This window comes from Sceloporus undulatus, chromosome 2, assembly GCF_019175285.1.
Source record: "Sceloporus undulatus isolate JIND9_A2432 ecotype Alabama chromosome 2, SceUnd_v1.1, whole genome shotgun sequence".
NCBI lineage: Eukaryota > Metazoa > Chordata > Lepidosauria > Squamata > Phrynosomatidae > Sceloporus > Sceloporus undulatus.
Genome location: NC_056523.1, coordinates 120,190,244 through 120,202,363, shown reverse-complemented (window position 1 = coordinate 120,202,363; position 12,120 = coordinate 120,190,244). Strand labels below are relative to the sequence as shown.

The window sequence follows — 12,120 nt, the reverse complement described above, 5'->3', positions numbered from 1 at the left end:
TTTCGATGAGTTTCTGCTACAGTATATCTAGCTACATGTTCAGTGTGGCAGATGGTAGGAGTCAATGCTGACATGCTAGAACCTCTGTTTTTTCCTTGTGAATCTCTACATGGCACAATTTCAAATTGATGAGGCAGGAGTTCAGCTGATACTGGGTAAATCACAGGTAACCCATGCTGTTCTGCTGTATATAAATTTCTTCCTGGCTAAATAAAGTTTGCATAAGGGCAGATTCAATGATCCAATCATCTTCTAAATTCTGATATAAGAATTTAAATGTGTGCTGCCCTGAGGTCCAATTTCTGTGAAGGATAGTGTGTGAATATTTTAAATAAATAAAAGAAAATGTCATAACTCAGTGGTTCTGACTATGGGTTTTCAGGTCACCTTTGTTAAGCAGAAAGACATGGACTCTAAACTTAATGTAACCCAAGGAACCTTGGAACATTCAAAAGAAAAAGTAGCACAGCTGGAAGAACAACTGTAAGTCAAACAACACATTTTCAACTGTTAATTCTTGTGTTAACTTCAGTATAATGAAGGCAAAGATAAATGTGGTTAATTGTCCTTACTTTGTGAAATAGCCATGTGTTACTTTCTCAGCCACCTTTTGAAACTGAAGGATTGTTTTTTTTCATTGAATGTTTCAGGCTTGGATTGTGAGTTGGGAGAGGATAATGACAAGTAAATGTATGGGCTTATGCTCATACTGTATGAACTTATGTTTGCTGATTTGGTACTCGCTCTATTGTTCCCCTACTGCAAGCGTGGGGATCATATAGTCTTCAGATGTTGTTTGACTGGTTTCCCAGCAGGTACATTAGTAAGCAATGCTTGACGTTGAAGTTGCAATCAGACATGATCTTGAAGGCCCTATAATTCTTTCCACTGCCCTAATGTAATCTGATATATGGTAAGAACAATAACCTTGATTCACCTTATATTGTAGGGGGAAATATGATTATGCACAATAGTATTAATGTAAGACCCACTTCTTACTGTATATACTCATGTATAAGTCTAGAAATTTAGGTCAAAAAATTGACCCAAAAACCTGAATCGACTTATCCATGGGTCAATGCAAGTACTGTACCTTATGTCTTATTTAAATGAAGAAACCATCCCCTAGTGAAAAGCAAGAGTATAATCTGACTCCCTCTACTCTCTCATCCATCCAGCCTTAAGACTGAGCACAAAGAGTTATGTCTGCTGGAATTTTGTAAATTCTTTGACATTGTTTTGCTTTGCTTCATCCTTCAGCTCCTTTACTATATGCCCCTAAGTCTTACCCTTGACTTATCCACAGGTCATCAAAATCCATAATTTTGCCCCCAAAACTTACCCTCAACTTATATATGAGGTCAACTTATAGTCAAGTATATACGGTAAATGTATTCTTTGCTGTGTGCATTTTTTCAGTTCTTATTGCAGGAACAACAAGCTGTCTCCCCATCCAAATAGTATGAATAGCCTTGGTAACAGTCTCCCTGGGTTGAAGCTGCTGCTGCTGAATGCCAGATCAGTGAATGGTAAAACAGCTGCCATTCAGGACCTGATCCTGGAAGAACAATCTGACTTGACATGTATAACCGAAACCTGGTTGGATGAGACTGGAGGAGTCAATCTCTCTCAGCTTTGCCCATCAGGTTTCTCTGTGCAGCAGCAGGCAAGGCCTGGGGGGCGGGGAGTTGCAGTAGTCTATTGTGATTCCATCCCCCTGACCAGATGCCCCCTCACACAGTCTACAGATTTTGAGTGTGTTTATTTAAAGGTGGGTGGCCAGGACAGAATAGGGATTCTGTTGGTGTACCACCCACCCCGCTGCACAATAGTCTCCCTTCCTGAGCTGACCTGGATAGTCTCGGGGTTGGTGTTGGAGTCTCCACATCTGTTAGTACTGGGGGACTTGAACATCCATGCTGGGACTGCCCTTTCGGGAGTGGCTCAGGACTTCATGGCCTCCATGACAACCATGGGTCTCTCTCAAGTGGTATCTGAACCTACTCATGCTGCTGGGCACACTCTGGACTTTGTTTTCTGTACTGGGTGGGATGGTTATGATCTTGGTGTGAAAGAATTCTCCACAGTTCCATTGTCATGGATAGATCATTATCTGGTCAGATTTAGACTCACTGGGACTCAGAACCTTTGCAGGGGTGGGGGACCAATTAGAATGGTCCGCCCCAAGAGGCTGATGGATCCAGATGGATTCCTGAGGGCTCTTGGGGAGTTTTCTGTCACCTTGGCAGGCGATTCTGTTGAAGCCCTGGCCAGCCTTTGGAATAGGGAAGTGGCCAGGGCGTTGATGGTGATGAAGCGAATGAGACGGAGACTAGAGCGACGTTGGCGGAAGACTCAGAGTGAATGTGATCGAACACGGGCTAGAGCCTATTTGAAAACCTACACTGTTGCAATGCGGGCAGCGAAGAAATCATTTTTTGCTGCCAGAATTGCATCTGCAAGGAGCCGGCCAGCAGAGCTGTTCCAAGTGGTATGGGGCCTTTTACACACTCACCCTCAGGTAGAGGATACAGACCACTCAGAGGCTCGCTGTCAAGAATTTGCATGGCATTTTGCAGATAAAGTCGCTCAGATCTGCTCCAGCTTGGATGCTACAGTTGATACAGTCTCAGTTGGTGCAACCTTGGCTCCTATCAGTCCAATGTTAATGGATACTTTTCAACTTGTGCAGCCTGATGGTGTGGACAGGATCCTTGGAGAGGTAAAAGCCATCACGTGTATCTTGGATCCTTGTCCTTCTTGGTTTGTTAAACAGGCCAGAGGAGGACTGACTGAACGGGTAAAGGAGGCCATCAATGCCTCCTTACAACAAAGCAGAATTCCATCCTGCCTAAAGGAGGCTGTTGTAAGGCCTCTGTTAAAAAAAGCCATCCTTAGATCCCACAATAATGAAAAACTATCGGCCAGTGTCTAACCTACCATTTCTGGGCAAGGTTCTGGAACGTGTGGTGGCTTTCCAACTCCAGGGATTTCTGGATGAAACGGATTATCTAGATCCATTTCAATCCGGTTTCAGACCTGGCTATGGAACAGAGACAGCCTTGATCGCCTTGGTGGATGACCTACTCAGGGAACTGGACAGGAGGAATGTGTCTCTGTTGGTTCTCCTGGACCTCTCAGCGGCTTTTGATACCATCGATCATGGTATCCTTCTAGACCGCCTCTCTGGGATGGGGCTTGGAGGTACTGTTCTACAGTGGCTGCTCCATTCCTTCCTGGAGGGGCGAACTCAGAAGGTGGTACTGGGGGACTCCTGTTCGACCCCCATGAAACCACTGGGAGAAGTTGTCCGGAGTTTTGGGGTGCGGTGTCATCAATATGCAGATGACACTCAACTCTACTACTCCTTCCCACCTCAATCCAAGGAGGCTGTCCTGGTTCTAAACCAGTGCCTGTCTTCAGTAATGGACTGGAAGAGGGCAAACAAGTTGAAACTTAATCCAGATAAGACAGAGGTGCTCCTGGTCAGTCGGAAGGCAGATCGGGGAATAGGGATCCAGCCTGTGTTAGATGGGGTCTCACTCCCCCTGAAGACACAGGTTCGCAGTTTGGGGGTACTCTTGGACTCAGCTTTGAATCTGGAGGCCCAGGTCTCTGCTGTGACCAGGAGTGCTTTTGCACATTTAAAACTTGTACGCCAACTGCACCCGTTCCTTGAGAAGCCAGATTTGGCCATGGTGGTACATGCCTTGGTTACATCCTGTTTGGACTACTGTAATGGACTCTACATGGGGCTGCCTTTGAAAAGTGTTCAGAAAATTCAGTTGGTTCAAAGAGCTGCTGACAGGCTATTAACGGGGGAAGATTACAGAAACCATACAATGCCCCTGTTGAAACAGCTTCATTGGCTACCAGTTTGTTTCCGGACACAATTCAAGGTCCTGGTTATTACCTACAAAGCCCTACATGGCTCAGGTCCACACTATTTGGCAGACCGTTTCTCTTGTTATGAACTGGCCCGGACTCTAAGATCCTCTGGGGAAGCCCTTCTTTCTGTCCCAACATCATCACAAATATGGTTGGTGGGGACACGAGAGAGGGCCTTCTCAGTGGCTGCCCCTAGACTCGGGAACTCCCTGCCCAGGGAGAACAGAATGGCTCCCTCCTTGATGGCCTTCCACCGGCAGGTGAAGACCTACCTGTTCAAACAGGCATTTAGGGATTTACTATAAGAACAGGCTGGGATGTTCGATGTTGGACCAGTTTAAAAATTCTTTTCAATGTACTTTTTATTTTATTGTACTATTTTTATTTTTAAATACTGTGAAGCTGCTCTGAGTCCCAGTCCTGGGAAAAGAGCGGGATACAAATAAATAAATAAATAAATATAAACAGTAGATGCAATAGATGAATCAGACCTTCCATTCTGCCAGTCTAGTAATTAAAATATTTTTTACCCAATCTCTAAAAGATAATGTTGTGCTCTCCTCATCTTGATTTTAGGATGGAAACTGAGAAACAGTCTGAAGAGAAATATGATTCAGAGAAGCTCTTAGAATATATTGCAGAACTTGGGTAAGTCGAGTATACAGAAACACTGATTTGGTTTATTGAGACAATCCTAGAGTTTCCTTCATACATGGGAATAGAAATAATATATGATTCTATTTTCACATGTTCATCTCCTGAAGTGTAAATCTACAAGCACCCAAAGCTGCAATATCCTCAATCTATAGTTCTATGTGTGAGCCATGAGGTTGGTGTCACAGGTTTTAACTGAGGATTTATGTCCATATAGTTGCTCTCAGGATATGGTGAATTGGCTCTATTGTAATGCTACATAAATATTAAAAATATAATAGTACATAGGCAAGAAGACTGCATGAAGACTGTGTGACACCTGTATAATGTTGGTTGGGATATTTTGCACGTGGATGGGAGTTGCTGTTGGAATGGTATGGAGAGAAGCAGGAGAAGAAAGATAGGATTAATTTTAGGAAGAAGACAGAGAAGAGGGAGACACTGAAAAAAGATAATAAACTACAATAAAAAGTAGGTATTTGTCTGTCTTTCCAACAGGAATGTTGCAGAACAAATGGGTGATAAATACAATCTAGATATCACCCATTTAGAGGAAACAATAGAAGCCAAGAATAAGGACATTGAAAAATTACAGACTGCTCTTCAACAGAAAGACACAATGCTGTCAACAGAGGTCAAAGAGCTGAATGAAAAGTACAAGATGACTGAAGACCAAAAAGGTAACTCCAAATATATATTGTGCTTTAGTGGAACATTCTCTGTTTGTTTCAAAAGAGGATCCATTTGTTTTCCTTTGGTTAGTCTTTGCGATTCAGCTGAAGTGTATATCACATCCACTTCTTGTGAAGAATAAAAATATTTACTGTACATTTATCTAAATTCTTTTCTGCCTAATACAAATTCTTCACTGTCAGATAGATGAAAACTTGTGATAGGACTATCCTTATTTTCCCATTAGAACCTCACCATTCCTTTTTAGCACCAAAAGTGTCTTACACTATGACAGAAATATGCATAAAAAGTTGTCTCCTAACCCTAAGCTTGTGTCTCCTCCTAAAGTGTGTATAATGGTTTTATGGAATGACTTGTGGTCTTACTTGAACTAAGAACATGGATTTTACTGAAAGCATAGTATGATGCATAGGCCAAAACTAAGTAGCCCAGTTTTTCAAACATTATTTAATAAAATGAATGGCCATTCCTGTCACAGAAAAAAAGAAGCTGATTCATGCTTTTAACTGTTTTACGTTGTTTATACCATGTTCCAAGTCTTGACAGTGACAATGGCTAGGGATTCTGATAGCTGCTGACATGCAAAACATCTAAATGTCCATAGATTAAGAGCCACTGGTATGTTTAAAATGACCACATACTGTACATTTGATTCAGCTTAGGTCTAGACTATCTATCTATCTATCTACAGAGACAGCCCTCACCAAGATCTCAAACGATCTCTTGCGGGCCAAGGCAAACGGCCTCTACTTTATTCTCATTCTTCTCAATTTGTCTGCAGCCTTTGACACTGTTGATCACTGTCTCCTGGTTGATTTACTTTCTGACCTTGGGTTCTCTGACTCTGCTCTCAACTGGTTTAAATCTTACTTGTCAGATAGATCTTTTGCAGTGGTCACGGGTGGTCAGACTTCGTCCTCTGTTCCCCTATCTGTTGGAGTTCCCCAGGGCTCTGTCTTGGGTCCCCTTCTGTTCTCTCTATACACACTGTCCCTAGGTAAACTCATCTGTTCTTTTGGTTTCTCCTATCATCTGTACGCCGTCGACACTCAGTTGTATCTCTCCACCCCTGACCTTTCGATGGGGCTTGAATACCAAGTTTCTTCTTGTCTGACTGCCATCTCTCAGTGGATGCGGCAGTGGTACTAACTGCAGAAAGACTCCAGTTTTATGAATAAAATTGTTTTATTAAGACATTTTCAAAGATGCACACAAACATTCAGTGCAACAGGATCCATGGGCAAACTGAGTGCAGACTATGTTCACGGGAAGGCTATGTCTGGGACAGATATTTATATCCGATGTCCTTGCCTTGAGGGGTACTTGGTGGTATCCTATCATGTGACAAAGACCTGATGGTCTTCTCAGGAAATTGACAATGGGATTCTGGAATGACTGATGGCTTTAACTTTGGAGTACCAAAATTGATTGGATATGATAAAACCCTTGGATGATTGGATAGAAAGGAATGAACAGGAACACAGCTCGGGGTGAGAAGGAATTATGGCCTTTAATTGCGTTGCAATGGGACTCGCTCAATCCCTGTTGTCAGAGGATATGCATAAAGCTTGAGGGAGATGGCATGATCAACAAACCCATTTAACCTTTATTTAGTGCTGTCTAGTTCTTTCATGTGTTTTTGGGCCAGCATGCCTTTCACGTGGGAAACTTCCCTGTATTCCAGGGAGGGTTTGTAGGGTATTCTAACAGTAGCATATTTGTGTGTGTGTGTGTGTGTGTGTGTGTGTGTGTGTGTGTGTGTGTATATATATATATATACTATATATGTATCAACAGACTTTATGTAATGAGCAAATTTTCTTTTAGAGAAAATGTTAACTGAATATGGAGAAAAAGAACGAGCTATGAATGCTGAGATAGAATGTTTGAAAGAACAGTTGCATCTAGAAAAACAGGAGCACCAAAAGCAGAAGGAAATCTGTAAGGTAAATAAGACAAATGGCTAAGGATTTGCTCTAGCTGTTTACTTTTCAGAAAGAGAAAAATCAGTGAGGGGATGGAGAGAAGTTGCAGGATAGGTGTCAGTCCTATGCCCTTGGAGTTTTCTCACATATCCCATTCCTGAAAGTAATGGGAGCATGATGGACCAGATTAAAATGGCAGTGTTTAAAAGAATGCAGGATGGCTAGCTACCTTGGAAACTTCTCAAATTACTTTTGAACAATAGCATCCATGGGATGAATAAAATAGTGCGTTTCCACTGGTGGACCAGTGGAATTGGAGAGGAGAATCAAATCCACTGTAGTCCTTCATGCCACCTAAAACATGTGACTCTAGGAAGCGGGAAAGCCTGCAGGAGCCATTTGTCAAGTGGTTCAGAGATGGAGGACGAAGAGGTAAAAGGTTTTATTGTGACCACTGCTGCACTTGATTTATCCCTTTGTCTAGAAGAGCAGTGGGCAACCATGGAAGGCTAGGGGTCCACATTAGGGCGCTCAGAGACCATGGAAGACTGCACCTGCTCCCACAAAGAAAATGGATTTTTGCCCACAAATACTTCTAGACTAGAGGGCATGGGGGCATTTTCACTGTGTTTTGAGTTTCAAAAAGAACCTCTCTTAAGCATAAATTGACCTGGGGGACTGCAAAATTTGGTAGAAATGTACTCCAAATCCTGTAGTGGACATTTTGGAGCAAAAAATGTTTGTGGAGCAGAGACACTTTTGCAAAGAATTGTATTTTTCACCTGTGGATCAGTGGGCCTCCAAACATGATAGAAATGTCCTCCATGCCCACTAGAATTAATTTGGGACATTCTGTGGGGAGGGGGAGGGGGGAGTAAATTTGGAAAAAATTGAAACCATGGAATATTAAGCTTAGATCGTTTTTTAACCTCCTCTGTTAAAACAGAATGGCCAAGATCCTCTACACTCTTAGTGTGATCTGAATATAAGCTAATTGCTGGATCCACAATAGTGCAACAGGTGCTGACTACTTGAGTTAGAAAACAGGAGACACATTTCAAGGTGCTGAACATAGTCTTAATCTTCAGACATCACAGTGGGTTTCAGAATACCCTCCCTGCTTAAGCCCCTCCTCCGAGAGGCCCAGCTGTAACACTCTAAGCAATTATCTTTCAAGAATTAGGTTAGAAAACAGAGCTCCACCCCTGTTAAATAAATGTATCGGGCATAACAAGCCTTAAGAGAATTGGTCTTCTATTATTATTAAAGAAACAAGACAAGGGAGCAGCCATTGTAGTCCAGTACAGTGTTCATTATAAAAATGATTCCCCTACAGCTTTCAGAAAGATCAGTGTAGTTTATGTGAGAAGACCCTCACAGTAGCTATCACTAAAATAATCAAATCCACCTTGTCTCAATTTGGGCTGCCTATCAGAGGGTAGAATAGAACACCTCCATTATGTGTCTTATCAAAAACACATAAAATGTTTACTCTCTTTCCAGGCCTCTGAATAGGAGCAGGCTGTAGTTCAGTTCTAGAGCTACTTTCTCTATGTTTGGACCATTAAAAAAACCCTTTAGTCCCAAATTTCCATCTCGTATATGGGTCTCTACAAAGTTATTTTAAAAATAACATCTTTGAAATTAGTATGGATGTGAGATCTCTTTACACCAGGACACCCCAAGATGAGGTTTTGGCCATTATAAAGCAAACTTTGGACAGGAGTGAAGTGAGACACCCTGCTTCTCACTGTTTTACTAGCTGAAATAGCTTTAACAATTACTTCAAATTCAAGAACAACTTTTACTGGCAGGTAAAAGGAGTGCCTATCATAACCCTGGCAGTGGCCAATTTATCTGGAGAAGTTTGAGAGTGTATTCACCTGTCCTGAAAGTACAGGTGTTGTTGTCGTCACAATGGGTTCTTAAGGAATGTATAGGGGAGCACCTTTGTAACTTAATAAGTAGCAAAACAAGCATTCCCAAAATGAGCCATTGCTTGGGAGAAAAAAATTCTACAACAATGGTTCTAGGGTATAGATAATATTATGGATGAAATAATTTGGAAAAGAAGAAAGGTAAAACGGATTTTAAAATTAAAATTTTGTTCCTCAGAGGCCTAAATGTGGAACTTGTTTTCCTGCACTACTAAATTTCCTGTGAGTTTTTCAAAGTTCCCTTTTCCTTCAGCTCGATTGTATTGAAACATCTTTGAATGTTATCTAGAAAAGCACTTACCTTTCTTTCTTTTTTTCTTCCTCCTTTTGTGCTAACATTTTAAAAAAAATCCCCAAACCTTTAGTATTAGTTCACTTTATTCCTCTTTTTATCCAGTAAATGATGTGCAGAATTTCAGCTCTTGGCATTTTTGAATTTAAATTTCAAACACATATATACAGGCCATAAACAGTGTAGAAACGTAATAAGAGTCCCATAGTTTGGAAGATTATGGCGCGTTACAGACTGCCTGAAAGCGGCAGTCTGCCAGCGCTGCCAGTTGCTGCGTCCAGGAACCGCAGCGGCCAAACCGCACGGTTCCTGGACGCGGCAAAAAGAAGCCCGAAAATGGCACTTCTTTTTGCGCCCTGGAAGTGGCGCCACACGGCACTAGTCGTGCACTCGTGGCGTCACTTCTGGGGCATGACGTGCGGACGCTATGCGTCCGCTACGTCAAGAGGGCGGTGCCTGTGTGGAAGGGTGCCGCCATTTTGTAGGGTTAGGGGCATCAGGAAGTGACGCCCCTTCCTAAGCCTAGTACAGTGGTACCTCGGGTTACGAAATTAATTCGTTCCGCCGCCGCTTTCGTAACCCGAAAAGCCTTCGCAAGCCGAAAACCCATAGGCGCTAATGGGGAAAAGCCGCGATTTCGTGTGAAATAGCACCGAAAAGCACCAAAATTTTCTTCGTAACCCGAAATAACCTTTGTAACCCGGAACAGTTATTTCCTATGGGATTTTTTCGTATCCCGGAAATTTCGTAACGTGGGTATTTCGTATCCCGGGGTACCACTGTACATACGGAGCGCGTACTTTATGCCCGTCCGGAACGGGCCTATGCTTTGTTTTACTATGGATTTATTAATTGTTTCTTTTTACGATTTCATATAGCTCCTGAAGAAGGCCTTTGAGAAAATGCACAGGATGAAACATGTTAGGCTTTTTATTAATAAATTATTCGTGTGTTGAGCACCTTGAGATATATCTCCTATTTTATGCTGATTAAATTGAGTGTTCCTCAGTGTTAATTTCTTTTGTCAAATTCCTGAGCTCACTCATTTCTTGATGGTCAGTTAGCTCACCGACTACCATCTAACTTGTAAGAGAGGGCTGATTGTGTTTTTGTGAAATTATGGGCTGCATGAGAGTCCACACACAATCTCTGAGAAAGCAAAATTGCTTGTGTAACCATTTTTATGCTAGCATAGTATTCCAAGAGGATTCTAGTCCATTTTTTCCCCTAGGCAGATTATTTATCCTAATTGTATACAAGCACACTTTTTTGCTGGATCCATTTCAGGAGATCTCAGCTGCTACGCAACAGACGCTGTTTGTTGTCCAAGAAGAAGTGGCTAAAGAGAGACAGATTTTAGAGAGGGAACTGAGAGAAACCATGGATGAAGTTGATAAACTGCATGCCAAAGATGCTGAAGCTGCGAAACTGTTGAAGTACTTAGGAGAAAAGATTGAATCCCAAGCTGAGACAATAGCACAACTGGAAGCAAAACTAGAAAGGTATGTATTCAAAGATATAGCCGTGTTAGTCTGTAGAATCAGTATGTAGAGAGATCTTGTAGCACCTTTGAGACTAACTAAAATAAAGAAGTTGGCAGTCTGAGCTTTGATAGACTTAAATGTACGAAAGCTCATGCTGCAAACTTCTTTCTTTCAGTTAGTCTCAAAGGTGCTACAAGATCTCTCTACATATAGAAAGATATGTTGAAAAGACAGCAAACAGTTACTTTAAAATCCAGCCTGTGCCCTGTTTGCCAACAGAATGGATTCCCCCTTTCTCATCTTTTCTGGAGGACTGGATGATTCTCTGGAGGATGGCTGGAGGGGGAGGAGGGAAAGGCCCTTTTAGACAACAGAAATGTACTCGCATGATGAGGATGAAACCCGTTTTCTCATAAACAAAGCCAAATCTGTGTCTGAACTAAGCATTTCAAATACAGATGAGATGGTATATAAGTATACTCTATCCAATAAAAAGAAATTAACGTAGTGGGGGAAGATTCAGTTATTTGAGCTTTGCCAGCAATTAAAAGTAAACCAAGAGACTACTACACATGCTGTTTATGAAAGATCTAGTTCTAAATCTGTTCCTGTGTTAGGAACTGTTTGGAAATACTTCCTATTCCTATACAATGAACAGTTGAGTTGAAAGGGACACATACATTTTGCTTATTACAAATTTTGATGTGGGAATTATTCATTATTTTCTGTACACCAGATGTGTATTCAGGGTTAGTTTTATTACTGATATTTTAACAGATACTAAATGGATAGCATCGAGATCAGTACTGCATAGGTTAGTGTTTACAGATATTCTGGATTACAAAGTGTTTCATGGAATCTGATATGCTAATGACATTTCCATCAAGCCAGCAACTTCATCACCCCTCTGCCAAAGACATTTTACAGGACAGTGTAAAAGAATGTGTACTGAATAATAGACATTATGAATTGAAAGGCATCTAGCACTTTATTGCATTACTGCATTATATATCCATTATATAAAACTAGGTATAAACCCATCATGCCTAGGTCCATTCCAGCTGCTACTCTTGTGGCATCTGAATGAGAGAACAAAAGCTATCATCTGCTGGATCTAATCCCCACATGACTGCCATCCCCTTTTCTTTATGTGTCCTATCTTATTTATATTATAAGTCTGAGAGCAAGAAACTGTCCAAGTAGCAATTGTAAACAACTGATGTAAACAGATGGTGATTATCTAAAAT

At 41.6% G+C, this 12,120-nt stretch overlaps 1 protein-coding gene across 2 annotated transcripts in view; it reads left to right on the top strand.

Moving 5' to 3' along the window:
- HMMR (hyaluronan mediated motility receptor) overlaps nt 1-12,120 on the top strand; it is a 31,811-nt gene that overhangs the window by 13,289 nt on the left and 6,402 nt on the right. For both annotated transcript variants that reach the window (XM_042455779.1, XM_042455780.1), the window contains 5 exons: nt 383-483; nt 4,465-4,536; nt 5,041-5,222; nt 7,063-7,181; nt 10,677-10,891. In XM_042455779.1, the coding sequence (XP_042311713.1) occupies nt 383-483; nt 4,465-4,536; nt 5,041-5,222; nt 7,063-7,181; nt 10,677-10,891 (689 nt within the window). The remainder of the gene's footprint in view (nt 1-382; nt 484-4,464; nt 4,537-5,040; nt 5,223-7,062; nt 7,182-10,676; nt 10,892-12,120) is intronic.